The sequence below is a fragment of the Epinephelus moara genome, chromosome 16 (genome assembly GCF_006386435.1).
Source record: "Epinephelus moara isolate mb chromosome 16, YSFRI_EMoa_1.0, whole genome shotgun sequence".
NCBI classification, from domain to species: Eukaryota; Metazoa; Chordata; class Actinopteri; order Perciformes; family Serranidae; genus Epinephelus; species Epinephelus moara.
This window is the reverse complement of record NC_065521.1, coordinates 17407124-17432641: the sequence shown is the minus strand read 5'-3', so window position 1 is coordinate 17432641 and position 25518 is coordinate 17407124. Positions and strand designations below refer to the sequence as shown.

Sequence of the window (25518 nt, the reverse complement as noted above, 5' to 3'; positions counted from 1 at the left end):
CATATCTGAGAGTGGAAATGTTGTTTCATTAGAGAGGTGTACAGCCACAGGGCTAGATGTTACATTGTTGTGGATAGTGCTGCAGTGCTCGCCAATATGAGTTTTTAAAGGTCGAGTGGTCTTACCAACATAAGCCAGTCCACATGGGCATTTAAGCACGTATATGACATTAGCAGTGGTACATGAAATGACACTCTTGATGTTGTATCTTTTCCCCATATGGGGATGGGTGAATGAGACAGTTTTGTTAAATAACACTGTTGTTGTTCTTCAGTTAAATTACTTGCCACCTTATATTCCCTCCTTTTACTGAGAATAGTGGAAACACCCCTTTCCATCAAAAGACAGTGTGTCTAAAGATGAGGTTCTAAATTTGGGTAGAATGAAAGTGGATGTACCTCTGACGGGGGTGGACGCTCGCATTGATGATAAAGAATTGGTCCTGGATCTATTCTCATTGTCTGTGTGTGGGTGTTGATTATTCACAGCCTCCTAGGAGATAGTGGAGGTAGATTTAGGGTTAATTTGGGTCGTATGGCGCCTGAAAAATTCTTTCAATCTCGAGCTGCGAAATCATTTTTGCATGTCTACAGCAGTGTTGAACTCATTACATTGTCTCGTAGGCACAAAACAGATAATTACTCTTTTCTTCGTGTGGTCTGTTAATGAATGTTTCTACTTTTGCATCCATGTGTTTTTTCTATGACAGTGGATACGGGAAAAGACAAAATAAGCACAGACATATCTGTCACCAGTCCCTCAAGGAACCGTCTAATGTAAATGTTAGCAATAATGCTGCCACTGTGCCAGCTCCAACATAAAACACAATACAGGAATCTGTTACCACGCCCAAACTGAAAGGTTATTTAGTAATGTAGTGACACTGATGCACCTTTATTAATCTGGCACACTGTAAACTAATTTCATTTTGGACGTATATTCCATATAGCTCATTTATACTATGTATGGTGAGCACTGAGGGAGGCTGCCCTGGTTTATGTATAGTTTATACTATTACTATATTGACTTGGGTCATAGAAAAGGACACATCCAAAACAGGCAAGGACCGTGTCCATTTTGTGGCAAAGATCTGTGGTTTCAAATACAAAAACAAATTCAAACAGAGCTGCTGAGATTAGATCCTTCCTACAGATTACCAGTGTATGTGATATTCTGATGGATGTTCAGATACAACAGCGTGTTTGTTATATTCCAATGTATTTTTAAAGGTGTTTCTTGATGACTGATAGGCCTCCTCATAATGTAGTTACCCTGTGCACACATGAATGTGCATGCATATACACACACTTACAGAGACATATTGCTGAGTGCTACAATGCAATTATATAGCCATATAAAGTAGGCTATAAATAGGCTACTGCACACACACACTGCATATAATGATCAATGTTGCAACTGGAGCAGTTAATTAAGTATTTCTAGGGGTGTGCTATATATGATACTGTCACACTAAAAGTGTAAGGTGTACTGCATATAAACAGCATTGTATAATAGAAATTATAACAAGCAATACATGCACACTATCTGAGCTTGAAACAGTGGTCAGGTTAACTCCTAAAACTGTCTACACCGCCTGCTCAATAAGACAGATAGGCCTACAATCTAATACAGACCCCTCAGAAAATTTCAACCTGACTGGGAGTGCTTGTCAGTGACACATCGCACCTCTCCGGTCACCCTAAATAGAGAAATACGTTTTGTGCAGTCTACACAGCTCTGGGGCTTTTAAACAATATAGGGATAGTTCAGATTTTTTTTGAAGTGGGGCTGTATGAGGTGCTTAATCATAGTTAGTGTGTTACATACAGTAGATGTCAGGTGGCACGCACCCAGTTTGGAGAAGCAGGCTAGGGTCCGACATGAGAGCTAAACAATGTAGTGCTTGGGTGGAGGGCAGCAACAGAGCGTATTTTAGACACCTAAAAGAGAGTCTCATCTAAAAAAAAACCAAAGGTTAAGTTTATGTTATATTGAGAGTATTTAATGCTTTTTCTTTCTGTCAGACAGCCCCTCTTCAACAGGGAAGATATTAACGTGTTCAGTTCCTCATCTATGCTCTCATCAAAGCCACCAGACTCCACTGACAAAAACAGTTATTTTAGCTCACTGAACATGGGAGATGCTGGTCTACCACTGCCTTAGTCAGCTGTGTTATTGTGTGACGTTGATGAATCCGAAATCACCCTTTTAAACACCAAAGTCACAAAACACAAGCAAAACAGCTGATCAAGCAGCAATAGACCAGCAGCTCCTGTGTTCAGCAATATTAAATCACTGTTTTTCCTCAATGGAGCCTGGCTTTGAAGAGAGCAATATAATGGCTTCATTTCCCATTGAAAATCACTGTGACAGTAAAGTTAACCGGTGAAAATAGTCTCAATATAGCTCACATTGAAGCCGATACTGATTTTTTTTTTTTTTTTTAGATGGGACTTTTTAAGGACGCTATATGTGTTGTTGTTGACCCCATCCACAGCAGCATATTGTTTAGCTTCTGTGTCAGACTCCAGCCTGCATCTCCAAACTGGGGGTGTGCTGTCTGATATCTACCATATTTAACATGCTTTTTACGGATAAGTACCCCATACAACTCCACTTGAAAAATTCCGAACTATCCCTTTAACTTGCTTATTCCAAGTTTCCTGGACCCCAAATGACACTATGTAAAATTTACAAGTAAACCTCTTTTACCTGAGTTAAATCAGTATGAGGAAGGAACAGGAATCATAGCTGTAAATGACTTTCTGTGTGCAATGAACAGATAAAGAGACCAAGCCTGCTCCTGATGTTACGGTGCCCTCTCGTGGCGGCATGACGACATGACACTGTAGAGAATCTAGAAAATATCATACAACACATTCCCTGTGAGACAAAACTAACAATAAGGTTTGCCTTTCACTGCAGTAATGACAACACACGAGTTTTTCTAAGTGGCGCAAATTAACACAGGCCAGCATATGACAAAGCGGTTGACACCAGACCCACGCAGACACACACAGGCTACACGTCACACTGCAATAGCAATAAACAAACCATTTTCAGTTATTTTATTTCCTACCGGACATCGTAGTTTGTAGTTTCAGTGCAGCCTCTTGAGGTATTTTCCACCAGCAGTTCTGCTGAAATCCATCTGGTTCCTTCCTTTTGAACATATCTCATCCTCCTGCAGGCCTAGTCACACCCTCAGAGAGATGTTGCTTTCAAACGGTACATTTCAGCAGCCAAAGGGCCAATAAGGAACTAAATCTACTGTATTTACATCATGAACTCTGCTCTTCAAACACTACTGAACCCATGCGCACAGCTCTCAGCAGGCCCTGGCCTCAGTTAGATTATTGAGTTAATGAGCAGCACCTGTGCGAATATAATCACAGATGAGCCACCTGGACAGGACAGACAATAAACACCTCTTAAACATACAAGGCACATTAGGTAAGAAAGATAACTTAAATTATATAAAATAATAATACAATAACATGAATAATAGTAGAAACAACACAGAATAAAATAAAAAATGTAGTCTGCACTCTGCATAGTTGCTGCTGGGTCATCAGGGTTTTTTTCAGTTCATCATAAACTCTGAGGAGAGACTTTGCTTGTTTTCTTGATTTTTTATTAGTCTTAAAGCACTGAGGTGGTGATTTCCACAGGGTCCCTTCTGAAAACAGATGAAAATTTGAGATGAGTAGCCATTTAGGATTTTCAGAATCAGGTCACTCTTACTGTAATTCATGTTAATACGAAACAACATTTTCTCCTGTGAGAGGAGCAAGTAGATGGATTTTGGTTGACAAACAGTCCCGCAAATCCTCTGAGAAAGCAGAGGAAACACAGATGATCAGCACTTTCAGTTTCAGTACCACAAAAGTTGCAGTTATTGTGATCAATATTAAATCTCCATTTTTTTGTACTTTAACCACTCTATCAAACTGAACACGTGTGCACCGAGCTATATCATATTTTGAGCTGAAGTTTTCATAAGACAACAAGCAGCTCTGATCTTTAATTAGATGGGTTATTGACCAGATATTTTTCTCTGTCCAGTGCTGTAAGTAGAGCGATTTGCCATTACATAGCACATATCTGTTGATCCAAATAGGGGTTGAGGTGGGGTGAAGTTATGTGTGTACATGAGTTTCCAGCACAACAGTAGCTGTTTGTAAAATAATAACAGTTTGAATGGTAATTTGAGAGAGCACTCTTTATTAGCCTAACACTCTGGTGGTATTTGCAAGTAGTAGCCTAAAGTGTAACATAGCATAACTTAAGATAATAGGTGAAATGAAAATAAAATGATGATCAAATGAACTAGCTGATGTGAAACAGAAACAAAAATGAGACTTAAGTGGTCCTCTATCAGGCTAAATTATTGTCTCTAATAAAGATAAATTGCAGGTGACCTGTATTAAACAATAATAAAACATGGGGTTTTGGTGCAGACAACGCACCTTAGAGTATTCTCACATTAAATATTTTTTCTTCAAACATTGCAGTCCCAGTTCAGCTTTTTTCTTTGCAGGTCGTCCCTGCAGAGGGCTGTCCTTACATTGTTAGACCAGCCATTAACCTGCTTGAATAGCATAGCTTTATACAAGCATAAAGAAGAAGAATGGTATGGTGATGGAGACATTAAAAAGACAGGGCTGCTTCACCCAACTAGTTTATACTTAGATTGAATGTAAGAAGTTAAACGTTAACCTCCCTTACATGGAAACAACATTAAGTGAGGAGGAGGTAAATGGAAGTGACTGAGAAAGTGGAAGAAGTGGTGAGAGGGAACGGCTACAACAAGTCGACTGACCACAAGAGAAAGAGGCATGATGAAGCTAGGTGGATGAAACAGAGTGAGAAGGGAAGATGAAAGAAAGCTCCTGAAGGCAGAATTACTCAATGTAGCATAAGATTTGAGGGAGAAGGAGGTTTAAAGATTTGTATCTGTAAAAGCTGACAAAAGTTATTAGAGTACAAGTTGGAGGAGTGAAATATGCTTGAATTAAAAGGTAGTAATCTGCTAATAAGATGCAACGACGAAGCACAGACGGAGAAGGCAAGGAAGCTGATCAATTTCAAAAACAAGAAGAGTTGACAAAAAGAAACAGAAGCAATTTGGGTAAAACTTAAGATAAAATAAATCCCAGGAGAACTATATTTTGGATTTATAAAGTATAATGTAAGTGAATATTTCAGAGTTTGGTTATGTAGCCAAAGAATGCAAAGACAGAGATGTACTAAGTGGTGGACATGGATATGGAAAGCACGGAGGAATGCAACTAAAATGCTGTCACTCTGGAGGTGAACATGAAGTTGCATATTTGGTTTGCAAAGTAATGAAATGTGAGGCAGAGGCTTCAACAGATAAGAGTGAAGGAGAAAGCCTCCTATACAGAGGCAGTTCAAATGGGCAGGGGAAGCAGTGGAAACAGAAGGAAAGGAAACAAAAAGGACAAATGGCAATGAATGCAGAGCGGCATAATAAAAGAAAGATGTGGGCATAAAATAAAATAAGTTGGTGACCTTTATAGCAGAAGTGATAAATGTAGAGCAAAGAAATGGAAGGGAAATAGCAGTGCTTTATAAAGAAAAGGCTGAGGTCATGGTTATAACTTTTGTTATGGTACACAGTTCTGATCATTTGTGTGAGCAGAGAAGAAGAGGCAGAAAGGAAACTTTAAAATCTGAAAACATGGAGGCCCACAGGAAGAAGGGCAACAGTGATGAGTGGTGCTCTGTTTACTTTAGGATAAAAAGGGAGCTGGAATGACTACACCAGGAAAGGATGAAATATGTTAAAACATGTGAGTGCAGAAGGATTTAATAAATTATAAGTACTGTAAAATAAAGCGTAGGAGGAAGGTAGGATACAAGCAAGTTGGAAGGAGGCAGTCACTGGTCCCATAAGGAAGCCAGAGACCATTGTAATATAGAACAACTAATATATAAAGTGATGGAAAGACTGGTAAATTAAAGACTAATGTATTATTTAGAGAAACAGAATAAAGCAGGATGTCAAGGTGGACTTGGGAAAGGAAAGAGTACTTTTGATCTATTGTTACAGCCACTAGGATGAAGTAAGGAAAGTCTTTGATGTAGGCAAAGTGTGTGTCTATGGAAGGAGGAGATTCTCATGAAGTTACATTTAAATGGGACTGAAGGGAAAGTGGACTTTTTGAATAAGAGAACTATCCAGGTAAAAGTAGGATCTGACCCCCCTGATGTGAACACTATGTGCTCTTGTTTAAACACACAGAAGCTCACACCTTCTTGGGAAACTTAAAAGTTCATCTCAAGGCTTTTGCATAACGCCTCCAGCACAAATAAGACACGCTGAAGCACGGCACGTTAAGCTTTCCCAGACTCAGCAGTCTTTTTGTGTTATGTGACATTATCCCTCACCTGGAGATCTAATCTGTTCAACCACAGTCATCTACAGAAGTCATGATAAGCATATTGAATTGATTCCAGGCTCTGGAGCTTAAAGGACATTGAAGTTTGTTTTTTTTATAATGGACGAATATTCATTAGGTCAGCTTTAAATTCAAATGAGCAGCACCAGACTAAAAGTATGCAGACAGGGGTGTCCATATCATCTCATTGAAACACTACAGAGGGGTGTGTTTAAGGGATGCCAGCCAGTTCATTTTCCCATGTATTCTGTTTTACCAGAATCCATCTAAGCTCTGCCTCATCAGCCCTATATCCTGGGACTAAATCCTATCAGAAGAATCTGCAGTTCATGCTGCATGCAAAAGTTTGGGCACGTCTACTGTGAGTAGTTAAGTAAGTAGAAGATGAACTGCTTTCCAAAAGGCATGAAGTTAAAGATGACACTTTTCTTCAATATTTTAGGCAAGATTACTATTTTATTTCAATCTTTTGCAGTTTTAAAATAACAAAAAATGAAAAGGGCCTGAAGTAAAAGTTTGGGCACCCTGCAAGGTAGCGCCCCCCTTGGCAAGTATCACAGCCTCTAAACACTTTTTGTAACCAGCTAAGAGTGTTTCAGTTCTTGTTTAGAGGATTTTTTCCTGCACAAGACTTCTAGCTATGTGAGATTATTTGGTAGTCTTTCTTTCCATAGATTTTCAATGGTGTTTAGGTCAGGGGACTGTGATAGCCATGGCAAAACCTTCAGCTTGCTCCTCTTGAGGTAGTCCATTGTGGATTTCGAGGTGTGTTTACGACCGTCCTCTCTTTATCTTCTGCTTTTTTACAGATGCTGTGATGTTTGCTTCCAGAATTTGCTAGAATTTAACTGAATCCATTCTTCCCTCTACCTGTGAAATGCTCCCTGTGCCACTGGCTTCAACACAAGCCCAAAGCATGATCGATCCACCCCATGTTTAACAGATGGACAGATGTTATTTTCATAAAATTCTGCACCCTTTTTTCTCCAAACATACCTTTGCTCATTGCGTCCAGAAAGGTCTGCTATAACACCATCAGTCCACAGGACTTGTTTTAAAAAACCATCAGGCTTGTTCAGATGTTATTTTGCAAACTTCTGGTGAGGAAACAGGAAGGTTCTCTCCTGCTGACTCTTCCATGAAGTTCATATTTGTACAGGTGTCACTGCACAGCAGAACAGTGCACCACCACTCCAGAGCCTGATAAATCTTCCTGCAGGTCTTTTGCAGTCGAACAGGAGTTCTGATTTGAGTAGATTATTTGAGGTAGTTCTGAGGAAGCAGCCACCTGTAAACACTGCTTTGTGGGCATCGGTTATTTTAGTTTTCAGAGTGCTAGGCAGCTGTTAAGAGGAGCCCATGGCTGCTGATTGTTGGGACAAGGTTTCAAGAGTCAGAATATTTAGAAAGCTTTGAAATATGCATCACCTGGCCTTTGCTAATGACTGTGAACAAGCCAAAGCCTTCTTATGCTAATTATGGTCTAAGTCCCTCGAAAAAGTTGTCTGAGAGCTCAAATGCCTGGAGATCATGGAGATCAGCTCATCTTCTACTCACTTAACTATTCACAGTAAAAAAATTTGACCAGGGGTGCCCAAACTTTTGCATGTCACTGTACATCCAGGGCACTCAGTGCAAATGCATGAAGCAGTGTGCCCTATACTGTATATAACAGCGCAGAATGTGAGAGGGTTAAGGTGGTGCATATTTCTACTACTAAACCACTAGTCCTATTTGAGAGTGTAGACTCACTCATTCTGCCTGAATAAGCCGGGTGAAGGCAGGGAAGGTGGAGACAGCTCAGCCAAGCACCAGTAAACATTAACAGTGTGTCAGTCCAGCTTCTCCTTAGAAGGTTACATTCAAATTGTGAAATGTAAATATTACATTTTTCTTCTCAGTGCTCATTTGTCTTGATTTAGGGAACAGAGGGCTGTCATGATCTAAAGCTTGGCTGTAATCTCATGGAGGTGTCCTCACCCAATGACACCACATTATTTCACTTCAAATACCGAATGCCAAATAACAAAGCTGCCCTCCTGCTCAGAAAAGCAAAATCTGCAGCATAATTAACAAACATAAAGCATTTTATTACAACCAACAAGAGGATAAATACACGACTGAAGACCAACTGAAACATCAGACCGTAGCAGTTCTTGTCTTTTCTTTTTTTTTACGTTAACTTGTAAAAGAAAATATAAGAAAAAAAAACATAACTACAGCATTGTGATAAATCCATGTAAAACATTCACCTTATCTTTAAAGTTACATACTCTTTAAAATACAGGTCCTATAGATAACATGACTATGTACAATATTTACATCACATTGTACCAACAAAATTATATCAATGACATTTTTACACTCAGTGTTGACAAAACAAATTAATAAACCAAGCAAGCACACAGTAAGTTTGACTTCATTTTCATGTCTTTGTAATCCAAGATGACATAATGACAATGTATCAGTCAATCCATGGCCATTTGGGAAACGTTCGTAAAATGAAACGGACAGCTTGTTAATAATATTTGCTACATAAAGCTACTAGCTAACTGAGGTTGTTAAATAAACTAAGGCTGCTAAATAATTCTTGCCTGTAGTGTAACAAAAACAAGTATTTTCTTTTGATGCAATAACATGATCAGGAAGAACATGGAGAATCCCTTGAGGGTAGAAGGCGTCGTCATTACAGCAGTGCGCTATATTGCACAAGCGAATCAGCATTCAGGAGATCATCTATAACGGAATAAAAACTTGGGCTGAGATGCATGAGAAGGCGAGACATTTAGTGTTAGAGACATGCATCTCTATTCACAGTTTTCATCAATGAAGACTAAAGGTAGTTTTCCTGCCTCCTTTACTGTGTGTGAACATGACTGATGGTCATGAAGGCAGGCGGCCACAGTGATTTTCTGTTCACAAGGCTGTAGCAGCAGCATTTCTCTGAATAAAATAGGACGACCAACAGTTGAAAACAGCATGCGATGAGCATAAGAGAGGTGCGCTAAAGCAGTGGTTCCCAAGTGGTCCAGCCCTGGGGTCCAGATTTCTCCTTAGTCATCAGTTCAAGGTCCACGCTGTTTAATATATTCAGTGTCATAGTTGTGTTTGGCCCTGTCGTTGAGCTAGTTTGCTGTCTCTCACAAGTCGCTGTCCATTGGTCACTCAGTTTACAGCAGGAAACAGAACTTCAAGATAAAAGCTCTCTGCTGGAAATTTACTGTACTTCAAAATAAAGTGTGCTCTTTACAAACTTGACATGTTCGTGACCCACTTTTGGACCACGACCCACCAGTTGGGAACCACTGTGCTAAAGGACCTGTCCCACAGTAGTTGCACTAAATGCAAGTTTGTAATATTGACCCAACTTTAACGACATCTGTAACTATTAAATATCTCGAGTGCAAAAAAAGGCAGCTCTAGCAACCTCAGCAGAACACGAGGGGGAGACATTTCAGTGTATCAGTAAATAAATACTCAGTTCATTCAACTGGCCTCCGTCTATTTACTGGGAGTGATCTTGTCTAGTCCTGGCCACGTGGGGATGTAGTAGCGAGGCAGAGTGCCCTCCATGAGCCTTTCCATCCACAGCCCCAGGCGGTCCAGTTTGTGGTGGATCTGCAGGGTGGATAAGCTTCGGGATCTGTTAGATCTGCGCGGCGGGTGGTCGTCGCGGGAACTGGACCTCGACCTCCCCCCTGATGTGCTCCCCTCGTCCTCAGATGACTTACTGTCAAGGTCTTCCCCAGTGTAGACGGGCTTAAACAGGCAGAGGTACTTTTTGTGGCCGTTAAGTGCCAGCACGTAGCCGGTGTAGTCCATCTTGTGGTTTCCCGCGTCGTCCTCGTCCGCATCGATCTGCATGGCGTCCTGGGCGTATTCCAGCAGTGTGTTCATCCACTCGCCGTGCTTGTCGATATTCAGGAAGGAGAAATGCAGCGTCAGGCTCCTAGGAGAGTGTTGAAAGAATGAATGTGATGAAATATCTATAAACAGGGTTGTTTTATTCATCCAGTCATTTTCCGTAATCACTCATCCAACTGAGGGTTGCGGGGGGGCTGGAGCCTATCCCAGCTGATATTGGGCGAGAGGTGGGGTACACCCTGGACAGGTCACCAGACTGTCGCAGGGCTACCACATAGAGACAGACAACCATTCACCTATGGACAATTTAGAGTCACCAATTAGCCTCGCCTGCATGTCTTTGGACTGTGGGAGGAAGCCGGAGTACCCGGAGAAAGCCCATGTTGACACGGGAAGAGCGTGCAATGCTAACCACTGCCTCAGCCTGCCATGTCTCATACACAACAAAAATGTTTAATAAAAAGGACTGTATTTGTCCTACAACAGCAAAAGTGAATGTTTACCCAGTGAAGGAGTAGACCTCTTTGGCAAACTTGCTGAGCAGGATGTTTTTGGAGGCGTCAGTGAGCACCAGCACTATGTTCATGTGTCCCGGCCTCAGCTTCACCAGGTTGCTCATGTAAGTGATATCTGTCAGCTCTGTCACCTCCACGAAATTCTTCTTGGGAGGCCTACTAGAATCAACAGCAAATATAATAAAAAGCTTAAATCATGATGATGAATCCTGCACTCGATAAAGTGTTAATATGAAAATTATAAATGTGTCCTTGCCTTGAAGTACCGCCGGTCCCTGGTGACCCATTTTCTGCTTTTGTTCCATCTTTTGCCTTTGGTTTAGTCTGCTTGTCTTCGCTGGAGTCACTGAAAACACAGGATAAAAAGTTTTTCCCAAAGGGGATGTGCAGGCTTACAAGAGCAAAAATAAATAGCATTATTACTTTGTTTGTTTTTTGGCTTGTCTTTAGCTTTTTTATGTGTCTTCAACTAAACGCGAGAAAGGGTGATGTTGCTATGGTTACAGTTTTGATGGTCTAGATGTATGAGTAAAGCAACCGACCTGAAAGCCTGGATGACAACAGTTCCAAACAAGATGAACAAGGCAGAGAAGATGAGGGACAGAAGAGGCATCATCTCACGCCTGCAAATCAACACAGATGTCTCAGTGCAACTGGAAACACTGTATTCTCAAGAGCTGGTTATTCCAGAACAGGTGGGAGGGAAGCTTGATTTTAAATCAAATACTGCTGTTGTGCAATTTTAATCTTTTAATCTTTAACATCAAATTCTTAAATATATGTGAAATTGCTTGAGAAACTTCTACCTACCAGTTGTTATGCAGAATATCATCGATGACTTCAGAGAGGTAATCGTAAGATGCATAGATCCATCGGATTACAAACATCTACAGAGTGAGATTATTATGTTTAGTAAGAGAACTGGTGGTTGACATTTCACACAGACAAGCATTGTTCACACCCACTGTTTTCACTCAAAGAGAACATACAGAGGCAAACTCGTTGTTGAGCTCAGGCAGCATGGCGTCATGGATGAGGATGGACGGGTCCTTCTGTAGACGCTGCAACTCCTCCAGAAGACACTGCTTGTCTTCCTCACTGCCGTTCCAGGCGGTCACCGGCTTGAACAAGGCCTTCCCTGCAGCATTACGCCTCTCCAGGATCACCACCTGAGTAACAAAGCACTTGGTTCGTTAATACGAATCTTATCTAAAATAATTCACTTTTTATGGGGGCGTGAACTATTAAAGGGTAACTTCAGTATTTTACAACCTGAACCCTATTTTCCCATGTTTTTGTATCTTAGTGACAACAGGAGACTACAATTGAAATTGGTGCGCTATTGAGCGAAATGGTTGCAGCCGGCAGCAATGAAACAGGCTGTAATGCAAACTACTCAGGGCATTTGTGCATTGTCAATTTATATCTACTAGAAGCACTTGTTTTGCCACTTACAAGCTCTACCTGTTGTTCTAAGTGCCTGAATATGTTATGGAAAGGATCCCTATAGAGATAGACCTTTTTGTTTAAGAGAGATATCCTTTTTGTTAAACCAGAAACCACCCCAAAATGGCTATCGGCGAACCCACCAGACTTAATTTAAATAAACAGTCATTTTAGCGTGTATGAAGCCAGCATATTTTTACATCTAACTGGGGGGAATATTTTAATTAAACCAGAGTCGGTTATTGTTGGAACAGTTGAATGACAAACTAAGACAGCTTTTGTGAGTTTTATTTTGTTCTGTTGACTCTGAACAAAGTATGTTTTTCAATGATTCCTTTCTTTAAATGGAGTCTAGTGGATTGAGCGATAACAATTTCAGGGCTGTTTCTGGTTAAACAAGAAGGATCTATGTCTGTAGAGTCCTTTCCATAATGCTGCCAGACTCTTTGAATAACAATCTGAGCCTGTCAGAGTCAAAAACAAACACTTCTAGTGGACGTAAATTAACAATAAACAACTGCCTATTAATGTTACATTGCAGCCTGTTTCACCGCTGCCGGATGTAGCCAATACTGGGCCTATCTCAAAAAATGTTGCCTCGATTAAAGAACATAGAGTCCAGGTTGAAAAATACTGAAGTTACCCTGTAGGTCATATGTCTAAGTCCAAAGACTTCTTTAGAAAATAAAATAAAATTGGATCATTTAATGTGTACAGGAAGGAAGTTACAAACTATTACAGAATGTTTTTACACAACATATTTCCCCCACTGTTTTGGCAATGAGGAGTCAAATCTTTGCACCAATACATTATTCCACTGATTTTTTAAACAAATATGCTTAAGTAGCTTCATACATTTCATATCCTAATGTGACACCAATTTCCAAATACCCGTAGATTCACAGTGGAACTGGCAGCTGTAGTGTTGGATGTGTATGAGTGTACCTGTGCTGGTGGCTGTGCGCTGTCCTTGTTCTGCATGAGGATGTCACAAAGCGGTTGCTGTAGCCGCTGGTATACATATGCAAATCTCACAACTTCCTTGGTATTGGTAGAAGCAAATGAAAGAAATGCCTGGTTCCCAAAAGAAAAGTTTTCTTCTTCACCTGTGATCAGCAGGACGCAGTATCTGAGGGGAGGAAAGACAGAGCAGTAACTTAGCAAATGCAAAAAACATATCTTATTATGGAATATGAAAATTATGTGCAAATTACAGAAAAATAAATTCAGTTTTGATTTATATTTTGTGACTGAATCATCAGTTGTGAACAGATGTTAAAAAAGAGAAAAGGTCAGGTTCTCTTACTTTCTGCGTCTATGGAACTGTTTGACAGGACAGAGCTCATCAAAGAGCTTCTGATTGACCAGCCGTGGCACAAGGAGGAACTTGTTGTTTGACATGAACTCATCGATAATTTGCTTTTTCATTCCTTTAGCCTGCAGAGAACCCACGCAACCACATGGAAAAAAAACAGTGAGGTAACATTTCAGCGAGTACAAGTCGTTCAGTGTATAAATAACGGTGACTAATGGCTGTCTGCTGGTGTGATTTACCTGTATAATGTCAGCAGGCTTGTCGATGTTCTCTTTGAAGACCAACATCGTTGGAGCGTACGTGTTAATGTTGAACTGTTTCTGCAGATTAGCAGTCTCTGAAAGACCCTGGTCCACGTAGCCAAACTGCAAGTAGTCCTTATATGCAAAAGCTGTCAGCTGTGGAGATGAAGAGATAAATTATCGACTTGTTAGTGTTAGTGATGTAATCACTGTCAGTGGCACCTGAGGTACATTTCACATAAACTGAAAAGCAAGAGCCTACTTTGTAAAGCAGAGGAACTACAGGCACTTGGTCGAACAGAAGGACGTGGGGTTTGTTGAGCTCATGCCAGCTGTTTAAGAACTGCAGGTCGTTCTTGTCTGTGACCTTGAAGTATAGAAAATGCACAATGTTTATTTTATATGTGCTGTATATCCATTGCACACCTGCATTTTACATACAAAGCAATATTTCAGTCATCCTCCCTGTAATGCAGTGCGTACACAAAGTTTATCATGGGCAGAAACTTACCCACTCCACAAGTCTCTGAGGGAGAAGGTCTTCCACAAACTGTCTCAGGTGCTCCTTTGCTACAGCGTAATGGAAAAACGTCACTTTGCCATTTATGACTCCAAGTATTGATGGAGTGCGATGAGCACCAAGGTGATTAGCCAGCCGTCTCTCATAGCCAACATCCACCACGCCTATCCCCACACCTGCAAAGAGAGGATACCCACAAACATACACACATCAACCTTTTCAGCTCGGTGTGTGCAATTTCAAAGAAGGCAGAGCAGCTGGATAATTCTGGGTGATTAATAGGTTCATTCCACACCTAGAGTCTCCATCTCCTGCACCACCTCCTTCCACACAGGCTCAATGTGGATGCAGCTGAAGCACCAGTCAGAAGTGATCTTTATCAGGTACGGTCTCTTATAGCTGTCAGGCACCACGTCATTGACATACTGGTTAAAGTGCAACGTGTACTTGCTGTCAGCAAAGTCCCTGTGGTTCTTGCTGTTAAAGGGAAAGTTGAAGAAAGACTCGTCGAAGTAAAAGCTGTCCTGGCGGTGACCATAGCGAGCCCCACCGTGTGGCTGGGTGTCATCAGTCTGCCCGTAACGGTCAAAATTGGCACGTTTGTCTTCATTGGACAGGATCTACATTTGGGATAGAACAAATATCAATATGGCATATTCAATTTTAGCATGTTACTGGCTTTTGTCACAACCACCAGCTGCACAATCTGTTGAAATCCACTTTGAAAGATGACTAACCTCATAAGATTTGGTTATCTTGATAAACATGTCCTCAGCACCTGGGTTTTTGTTTTTGTCAGGATGCCTTGAGAAGAAAATGCTCATTAGTTTAGAATGAGGTTCATAGAAACAGGTCAGTGTCATGTGAAAACTATTTACCATTCTTTTGCCAGACGCTTGTAGACCTTCTTGATCTCAGCCTGGCTTGCACCCCTGGTTACTCCCAAGATTTTGTAAGGGTCCATCTCAGGGCCAGCAGGTGTTGCACCTGTCAGCAGCACTGAGAGGACCACCAACACAGCCAGTGGCACAGACATCTTTGACCCTGCCATCACAGTAACCTTTAACACATCAGAACAAGTGTCAAGTGGATTAATTATGAGGATGTTCACACCGGAAGTCATGACACAGCCCTTAGCTAATTTGCAGATCTGAAGCAGCCTTTCTTCCATACTGACGTTAGCACAGTAATGATGAAAAATGAAGACAGCCGGATAGCTCAATGGAGATGGCATGCTAACTACAGAAGCTAGGCAAGCTAGATAATATATGTCAGCTGCTTAATACAGCAACAGACATTACAACATGTAACGGACATGTCAGTTAGCTGTGACATTAACGTTATTCCTCGAGGATAAAAACGTTCACGCAGTTGTTTTCCCATTAGGGTTAGTTGCGTTGCTACGGACGTTAGCTGTCTCAACGCAACAGCTCCACATTCACCTGAAGCAGATGCAGTCAGCCGGTGCAACGCCACATATTTGATGAAGGTTTTGATGGTCTACAGCTTGTTGGTTGGCGCTGATGTGAAAAGACAGCGAAATGCACAGGGTGTGTTCGGCAGCATCCCACAGCTCCTCCAGGGCGAGCTCACAACCTGCTGCTGCGAAGCAGGAGTAGAGGGGGAGGCGCCCAGTGTCGAAATTCATTTTGGGAGATTGAGTATTATATGACACTTGAGGCTTCGTTTGTGTGTGTTCGGTTTATAGCTGGTCACGCCGCGATTTTTTAGTGTAACTGTTTTGTAGTTCTCTGGCTGTGTAGCAGCGGTGCGCGTTGAAGAAAATCAAACGCACCTTGTTTTTTTCTCTCAGTGGACCAATCAGAGACAGCGGTGATGTAAACAAGGAAATGGCTAATGAAACCGAGCGCAGATACGAGACATGACAAGGAAACTTGTTATATTTTTACAGTAACACGGTGTCATTTTCATTTCACAAACGAGTGGGGTCATTGTTCACATTTAAGGATACCGACTGTCTCTGTAGTTGTACCAAAAGGTGTTAATTACAGCTCTTATGATAGTTTTCTGCCTCCCCAACCGAAGTCGTTTGTATTAAATAGAGAATGGAGGAGAGCCACAAGAATATTCTTCGGCGCAACAGGACCAACCTCGTGAAAGACTTGGACCCATCAAACCTCTATGATGGCCTTCTGGAAAAAGGAGTGTTTACCCATGACATGATCGATGAGATAAAGGTAAGACAGCTGTGTAGGTCACGGCGTCAAGTGTCAGTTTTTAAAGGCGAACTATTCCCATTTTCAAAATTCATATATGTTATTCCTATGGTTTAAGACAGCACAAAAATATTAGTAAACGTGAGAAACTCTGTCACAAATTGAAAAACTAGAGTGTTAAAAGTTTAATTTCTGTTTTTGATGTCATAGGGTGTAACATCTGGAGCTGCTCCTTAGACAATGAATCAGGGAAATGTTATAGGTGAGACAGAGAGCACTCAGAGGATTGTCCTGAGTATATGGGTACATTTTATGTTTTACAGTTGAGAACACAACACTGTGATAAAGTTAATGTGGGTGTAGACCAAATTACCATGAAGCTGTGCTAACAACTACAATCACTGGTGGACAACCTGCAATTGATATGAGGTATGAGAAATAAGAAATCAGTTTATTTCTGTTGCCATTTTCATCTGTAAATGTAACAATTACAGATAGGTGGTTTAACATGGTGGTCCAACCTATCTCACATTTCTGCTGTGCTTTTTTTATGTACTGTGTTGCTCTGCTAGTGTCTTTTATAAAGCAAATTTACTGCCACAGAAGCTAGGTAATGTACTGTGGTGGATGAGGGCCAAAGCAAAATGTATTTTAGCCACCTAAAAACCCACCACAAAAAAAAAAAAAATCAATATCTGTTTGAGTGTATGCAACTTTTGGAAAATGATCTCTGCTTTACCTTGCACACTAACCAATTGAGGCAGCGGTAGACCAGCAGCTCCTGTGTTCTGCTAAGTAAAATTACTGTTTTTGTCAGTAGAGTCTGGTGGCTTTAATATAATGGCTTCAATTCTTCATCCTCCTGAAAAGGCTGTCTGACAGCAAGGTAAAGTGGTAAAAAGTACTCTAAATGTAGCACGTGTTTAAACTGACTGTCAGAATTTATGTACAGGAAGCAGGGGTTTTCTACCCAGAAGTTTATGATTCGGTCTAAAAAAGAAAACAAACGTTCTGTGGGCCACAAAAGCAGTCTCCCATTCATCTCTGTGGAGTAGCTCCAGACTTTATACGTAATGACATCCTATGTTTCTCTGGTTTATGGCTTTGAGAGAGAAAAGCCCATGTTCACTAATATTCATTGAATTTTGTAGGAATATTTACTTTACATGATGGCCACCTTTAATGTCTGAACGCTCAGAGCAACACTGTATCATTTAATGTAATGCTAGTACACACTTGTTACTGTGTCTCTTGTCAGAGCGCTGGGACCAGACGCGACCAGGCTAGAGAGTTGGTCCGGGACTTGGAGACCCGTGGGAGTCGGGCCTTTCCATTATTTCTGGAGTGCCTTCAGGAGACGGGTCAGCACAGTTTGGCAGAGCTTCTTCAGAATGGAGCTCCAGCAGTTAAAATACAGCCTGCAACACCAACTCAGGTCGACCGCCCTGTTCCGCCTCTCCCAATTAGTAAGTGTGTGAAAGAGTCTTTAAAAATCATTACAATAATTTGTAACTCTCTGGTCTTATAATATTAACACTTTGGTGGCTCGTATATGTGTTCTTTGTTTCTTTAATAGCCTCTCCTATGTCCAGTGTTACTGTCTATCCAATGCCAAGACCCAGCCCTACTTCCAGTCCATATAAGCTATTTGATTTATTTGCATGCTGGTAAAAGTCTGGCAAGTTTCTTGATGCTTAACATATTTTGATGCTCATGTCACAGCACCTGAAAGTCAGGACATAAGACCAAGGCCACCAGTAAGAACTCGACGGGATAGCATCCAGGTAAGCACCGTTTATTAGTCATGCACTTTACGACCAACAGAATGAGTTGCTAAATCCAGATTATACATTTACATGATGCCTCTTTCTCTGCTTCCCTTTTTCTCTGTAATTGTTCGTATCAGAGCTATAAAATGGACGCCAGCCCATGTGGACATTGCCTCATCATAAACAATGTAGAGTTTGATCCCGAGAGCGAGCTGAGCAGTCGCAAAGGGTCCAACATAGACTGTGAGAAGCTGGAGAGAAGATTCAAGGCTCTCAACTTTATTGTGGAAGTTAAGACAAACCTGAAACAAAAAGTAAGAGTCATTTCTTCTGCTTCTATGTCTTCAACAACATGTAGAACTTATGAGCTCATGGTTGTAAAGCTAACAGTTACCTCTGCATTTCAGCAAATCAAACATCAACTGTCAGCTCTATCGAAGAAAGACCATTCACAGTATGACTGCTGTGTGGTTATCATGCTGTCCCACGGGACTGAGGTAAGCCTGTATTTGTTTTTTCCTCAGAAAACAGTTTTCTCTCTGACCTGCTCAAGTTCAGATCAGGATGACCTGTAATGTACGCTCATATTTATGTTCATAGGTGAGTCACAGCCGCTTCCCCGGTGCCGTGTATGGTGTGGACGGACAGTTTGTTCCAGTTCAGCACATCACAAACTACCTAAATGGCCAGCATTGTCCATCTCTACAGGGCAAACCCAAACTTTTCTTCATCCAGGCCTGTGGAGGAGGTAGCTGACACTGAACATACTATTGACAGGCTCAAAGTAACAAAGCATGACCTATAACTTAAAGTAGTCTCATAGGGAAGCATTTGTTTTTGTCCTTGAGGTGAAAGAGACACAGGCTTCGAGGTGTCCCCTGATGAGGTTGAACCATCCATTGGTGGAGCGGATGATCAGACAGATGCCATTCCGATGTCATCCAGCAGCGACTCTCTGAGCATGTCTGACGAAGTGGACGCCAGAGCCACGCTGCCCACCCCGAGTGACATTCTGGTGTCCTACTCTACTTTTCCCGGTATGTGTGTGTGTGTTACATTCATGCATTTGTAATTTAATAACACAGAAGAGATACACTTGACTTGCTACGCATGTCTTTCTAATGCCTGATGTGACAAACACAGGTTACGTTTCGTGGAGAGACACTCAGTCGGGCTCCTGGTACGTCGAGACACTCGATCGCATCCTTGAGGAAAATGCTGCCACTGATGACTTGGTTACAATGTTAATGATGGTGAGTGTCTCTTATTTTACCAGCCGAATTATCTGGGGCTCTATTGACTCCCCTTCATTATTTAGAGCTTTTTAATTGAAACTAAGACACTGATTGTGTTTATTTTCAGGTTAACCATGAAGTCTCCCAAAACTCTGCAAAAGGGCTCTACAAGCAAATGCCTGGTTCCTTTAACTTCCTCCGCAAACTTCTCCACTTTCAAACCTAAGCATAGCCGTCTGCGGAGTTCAGCTATACACTACTTAATTTAACTTTCAGGGAATGTTAGTCTATTTCAATGCCATAAGGCATGACTGTAATATGTTGGGATTATGCCTCAGATGGGGTGCAAACTGCAAAGTGTATGAATTTTCTAAACTGCGTTTATACTTTTACAGACACACAATCATGTCTTACTGTACATTTTTACCGTTTGTAATGACTTGCTGTGTTTTTTTTTGTTTTTTTCTACATAAGCTTTTTGGGTGTAAGTGTCATCTGGGAAAGAAAATATTTAAGTACTATGAAAATGTGGTTCAGGTTAGTTATTTTTTTAATATTCATGGTGTCTTTTTGAAGCAGCAGCTGTCAAATTTCAAGAGCAGACAATCAGCATAGCGTTGAATTTGTACTCTGTAAATTGATATAAAAGATTTTGCTCACTTATTTCAAGTCTCTTTTATACTCTGTTTATTTTTTTCAACAAAATGGAAATCTTGTGGAGTTATTTTATGAAAATGGCTTTGGGGGCAAGGGGACTAGATATGAGCCACATATGAGAGTTAATTGTTTCCTCTCTTTCTTCCATCCATTTTCTGTAACTGCTTATCCTCTTAAGAGTTGCCAATTAACCTGTGTGTCTGAACTTTGAAGCCAGAGAACTTGAAGAAAACCCACACTAACACAGGGGAAACATGCAAACTCTGTGGGTTCAAACCTGGATCCCTCTTGCTGTGAGGCAACAGTGCTAACAGTACCGCCCCATTTCCCCCAGCATAACTAAATATGTATCAGACTCTGAGGGTGTGGACCCCCTCTGAGAAAGGAAGCATTTCATATTATCCAGCTCATCTGCTGCTCATTTATACAGCTGTTTTCTACAGCTGCTTAGTCCAGCTCCAGCTGGCAATGCACACAGTACCATAATCACTGTAATGCACAGAGATGGCCAGTGACTGAGTGAGTCAGCTGACTAGACTCTGATTACCTAACTCAGTGGATGATACTTATGACTCACTCTGTGAATCTATCATTTCCCTCTACTGCCACCAGGGGGCTCCATAAAATTAGAAATGAATCCATGTAATTAATTTTCCAGTCCCCTCAGATCAACACAGTGTTTCAAACATACAGTGGGGTCCAGGATTCTGAGACCAGTATCCAAGACACTTCTATTTTGCATTTGTTTCAAATATAACAGTTTTATGAAAAATTGTAATATCAGCTTAACAATTTAAGTGAAGTTGAATCTTTGAAAAAGATTTGGTAGTATTTAGTATGTCCCCCTTTTGCTTTAATGACAGCACTTACTTGAGCTGGTATGGACTCTACAAATTCGTGCAAACCCCAATGATTCATAGAGCTTATTTTCAGCAATAATGGAAAATTCAGTGGAAAAATCCCATAGGCTTTTTGATGAGGGGACCAGGGCGATGCTAACATCAGTGACGGCCTACAGAAAAACATCATCCCTGGAGCACTCTATAGCTGAAAAATAGGTGGGACTGATTAAGGAATATTTAGGATTGCACTCACCCTGGGGTGTGCAGAACACACAGACACGAGACAGGATGTAGATGTAACTGTTTCCCGTGACTGATTCATCCTTGATAAAGCACAGCAGTACAGTAGACCAGTAATGGCTCGTATAGAATGCAGGTGTGCACAAACGAGTTAACTGGGCTTTGCTGATAATGAATACAAAGCTTACCAGTAATTGCACTCTGAGTTATGATACTGCTACAGTTACTAACAGGGGAGAACTTCAAGCAATAATACTAAAACTAATGATCCTATTAACACAGATGCTACTATCAATAGCAATAACATGCTAACACTCATAACACTCATATCAATGCCCAAAGTATCAACATCACAGACCTGCCAACCGTGTGACCGTGTGTGACAATATATATTTGTACATGTAGTCAGGTATCTTGACCTGCCTACCTACTTTGACCTTATCAACAGCATTAACAGAGTAATGTCTATTGTTGGGAAAAAGTCTGTTCTCATTCTCAGTATTAGAGGAGAAGAACATAACCTAGTGGTTGGACATTCAACCAAAGAAAACCGCACAGATTTGGTCCCACCCACTGTTGACTCCATGGCTACGGCCTTGCACAATATAATGTAAATGGTGTTTGTGGTTTGATTTATAATGTTTTTTATTTTATTTAAATTTATTTATGTAGCAGTAATTGCACAGAAATGGCAGTTAAACTAGAATAAAAGAGAGATGCTAATTTTAAAAAAATCAGTGAAAGTAGCCTGTAAATAAAATAAGTAAATGAACAAATATGAAATAAATGAATAAAAATATCCATCTCTCTGTGTAAATGACACAAACGCGCATGTACATCATCCTCTTTTTACTGTTTTTTTTTTTTATTGCTGTTTATAATTCTTGATAGACATTGCTGCTACTTATTTGTTTTTATGGACTTTTCTGTCATCACATTATTGCAATTATATAGGCTATTTGTATCCTCGAGCCCATTGAATGTGAACTCAGGACATTGCTATAAAAGAGCTTAATGCTCAGTCAATTTTCTCTGCATAAAGAATGGTTGGTGATGATGTTAAGGATGATTGTGGTTTGAGTTATAATTTATTTTTTTTATCTTATGTTATTTATGTAGCAGTAATTACACAGAAATGGCAGTTAAACTAGAATAAAAGAGAGAGAAATGCTACTCGGTGAAAGTAGCCTTTAAATAAAAAAAGATAAATGAACAAATATGAAATGAATGAATAAAAATCTTTCTGTGTAAGTGACACCAAAGCGCGTACATCATCAAATGTCATGGAAACAGAACGATGACCCGGCCGAGGTCACGTATATAAGGCTTCCAGACCATCCTGATCTCTCACTTTGCACTTGACTTTGGACCCGAGCCAAACTGTGGAAAGATAACTGTGAGTTTTGAGAAAGAAAGCAAACTTTTGGAAAACACTTTTCAAACCCTTTGGATTATTCAACTTCGTGGGAAAGCGACGAGCCCGAAAATGGCCCCCAGCAGACCACCGACCCCGGAGGAGGAGGAGGACCTGCGTGAGCCGGATACCGACCGCGCAGGTAAGACAACGTTTACATTTATTTTAGCATCTTATTTGTTGATCCGACCTCTTAAATCGTTAAAAGTGTTATCAGTGTAGCAATTGTGCAACTTTTTGAGATTATAGGCGGATAGTTCACACCGTGTTATTAGGTCTGGTAGAAAACTCCGATTTGACACTAATTCACGGTTTCCGGTGTTAATTGATATTTTGATGGACAGAATGTGTTAAAATGTACTGGGATAGGTGCGGAATGTGTTAACAATTCATGTAGTAATTTGAAAACACTGTTATTTTTGTTTGAGGGTATCAAATCGTCCAAATGTGACATTTTGTGATCCAATTTACTGAAAGAAAAATGGCGAGGGGGTCGAGTTTCAAATAATGCCAAAAATGCTTTTAGTTAGGCTATGCGCCATGGAAACGATGGCACTATTCGGAGCAGACGTCATGACGCAGGACGCACAGGCGGAATCACACCAGGGCATGTGCGTCTGAGTTGGTTTGTTTTGGTTGCTGAAGCTGGATTTATTATATCCGGAGCTGATGGCGAAGGTCCCTTTAGTGTCAAATACTATCATATTGAATACACATATTTTTTAACATTTAATATTGAAATTGCTCGTTAATATGGCATTTTGTTTTCGAGGGACAAGAGAGCGATTTGTTAATGAACTGTCTGTAACTGCATGTGCGTGTTATGTGTCTGCTACAGGCTGTAATGTGCAAACTGAATAACAGGCCTATACTAGTTCGGTCTGCAAAGAATTTAATGTGGTATTTTTGGAATAATGTAACGTTAGCATGGTTCAATGGTCATGAAGACACATCCAGTGCAACGCATATTAAACGCACCTCCAGAGAAATGTTACCAGCCAACATGTTGTGGCTTTGCAGACCTGCTGTCTATTTTTTGTAAGCTGAAACAATTTCCCTTGGTGGAAAGTAAGCTTTCATTTACTTTGCTTTCACAGATAAGAAACAACATTTTAAGTCTTGTGTGTGATTTATCCTGGCTTCATATGAGTAGAGGAAATCTCCGCTTGTCGCTGGGCTAATTTATACCATGTAAAATGCCATAGGCGTGTGCTAATAACGTTAGCATGTTATATATGTTGGAAAACATGTTTAGTGTGAGACAGTTGTTTTGTCGGTGAACCTTATGAGTTGTAATTGAACTGAATTTTGTAACGTTACTTTTGTTAAATGTTGCTGTTGTCCTTGACACATGACCTAGAGGAAAACTCCGCTTGTTGCTAAGCTAATTTATACAATGTAAAATGCCATAGGCTTGTGCTAATAATGTTAGCATGTTATATATATTGGAAAACATGTTTAGTGTGAGACAGTTGTTTTGTCGGTGAACCTTATGAGTTGTAATTGAACTGAATTTTGTAACGTTACCTTTGTTAAATGTTGCTGCTGTCCCTGGCTTCATATGAGTAGAGGAAATCTCCGCTTGTTGCTAGGCTAATTTATACAATGTAAAATGCCATAGCCTGTGCTAATAACGTTAGCATGTTAAATTGGTTTAGAAAACGTTTAGTATGAGACAGTTGTTTTGTCGGTCAACATATGAGTTGTAATGGAGCTGAATTTTGTAACGTTACCTTTGTTAAATGTTGCTGTTGTCCCTGACATGAGTAGAGGAAATCTCTGCTTGCCCCTAGGATAATTAATACAATGTAAAATGCCATAGGCTTGTGCTAATAACGTTAGCATGTTATATTTGTTTGGAAAACATGTTTAGTATGAGACAGCTGTTTTGTCAGTGAACCTTATAAGTTATAATGGAACTTAATTTTGTAACATTACCTTTGTTAGATGTTGCTGTTGTCCCTGGCTTCATACAGGCTAAGAAAAGGAAATCGCCGCTAATCGCTAGGCTAATCTAACGTTATTGTAAGGTTTTGTAAAATGCCATAGGCTCATGCTAAAAACATTAGCATGTTGTATTTGTGGGGAAAATGTGTCCAGCAAAAGACAAATGCTTTGTCTGTGAATGCTGCAAATTATAGTGAAGCTGATTTGTGAAATTGTGTTTGAAATGGTCGCTATTAAGTCTAATGTGTATTTTAGGTGTATTTTAAATCAACTAAACTTTAGAGCACTTTACATAAACTCACTGCTGAATAGTGTTTTGGAGGTGTAACAGCAGAGTGACACAGACACCAGCACAAGCATAAATGCTCACAATGGTGTAGGCTGTGTGTGTGTAGGCTACAGCGTAGGGTCTGACGCACACGTACAAATCCCGCTTTAGAGTCTTTACAGTTTGGTGCAAAACAACTGCCTTTACTCAGTGCTGCATCTCATAAGTCAATTAACCCACTGACAGATTAATGACATTGTTTCTGGAGCTTAGCATTATGCCATATTATGCTGCATTGATTGATTGATTGCCTCATTCCTTTGCTCTACAAACTAAGAGGCTGAACTGCACAAGATTTGATATTACTGTTGGTGTAGCACCTTGTGTGTTGGTGGCTTTGTTACAAGTGTAGTGCAGTTGTAGTTAGTATAGGGTCGCTGTAGTATTTTTCAATTAAAATTTTGATTATTGCTAGATTAATCCCAAATATATAATGAGAGATTCAATGAGAAATCCTTATAATTTGAATATCTTTTCTCCTCAGGTGGTGCTAACTACGTCATCGAGCGTCCCGCAGAGGATGGCCTCCCTGATTTCATCAGGATCCTCGACAATCTCCCCATCTACAGCTCCTCTGGTGAG

General features: G+C 40.5%; 2 protein-coding genes across 4 annotated transcripts; one reads left to right on the top strand and one right to left on the bottom strand.

Moving 5' to 3' along the window:
• Nucleotides 1–8507: 8507 nt before the first annotated feature.
• On the bottom strand, nucleotides 8508–15965 carry dnajc16 (DnaJ (Hsp40) homolog, subfamily C, member 16). 2 transcript variants are annotated; one of them, XM_050065443.1, is made up of 15 exons: nucleotides 15770–15965; nucleotides 15206–15387; nucleotides 15065–15131; nucleotides 14623–14947; nucleotides 14319–14503; nucleotides 14070–14174; nucleotides 13805–13963; nucleotides 13557–13687; nucleotides 13196–13379; nucleotides 11794–11973; nucleotides 11615–11691; nucleotides 11347–11427; nucleotides 11061–11150; nucleotides 10793–10963; nucleotides 8508–10374 (listed from the first exon to the last, which is right to left on the bottom strand). In XM_050065443.1, exons 2-15 carry the CDS (start codon nucleotides 15376–15378, stop codon nucleotides 9927–9929), a joined length of 2376 nt encoding a protein of 791 aa, XP_049921400.1. In that variant the 5' UTR covers nucleotides 15379–15387; nucleotides 15770–15965; the 3' UTR covers nucleotides 8508–9926. The 2 variants fall into 2 exon arrangements, with proteins under 2 accessions (XP_049921400.1, XP_049921401.1); XM_050065444.1 differs by having other exon boundaries at nucleotides 10793–10960.
• Nucleotides 15966–16135: 170 nt separating this feature from the next.
• casp9 (caspase 9, apoptosis-related cysteine peptidase) lies at nucleotides 16136–20171 on the top strand. 2 transcript variants are annotated; one of them, XM_050065445.1, is made up of 10 exons: nucleotides 16136–16525; nucleotides 17763–17970; nucleotides 18081–18143; nucleotides 18227–18288; nucleotides 18411–18587; nucleotides 18681–18770; nucleotides 18874–19021; nucleotides 19122–19310; nucleotides 19417–19526; nucleotides 19636–20171. In XM_050065445.1, exons 1-10 carry the CDS (start codon nucleotides 16394–16396, stop codon nucleotides 19732–19734), a joined length of 1278 nt encoding a protein of 425 aa, XP_049921402.1. In that variant the 5' UTR covers nucleotides 16136–16393; the 3' UTR covers nucleotides 19735–20171. The 2 variants fall into 2 exon arrangements, with proteins under 2 accessions (XP_049921402.1, XP_049921403.1); XM_050065446.1 differs by lacking the exon at nucleotides 18081–18143 and having other exon boundaries at nucleotides 16137–16525.
• The last annotated feature ends 5347 nt before the right edge of the window (nucleotides 20172–25518 follow it).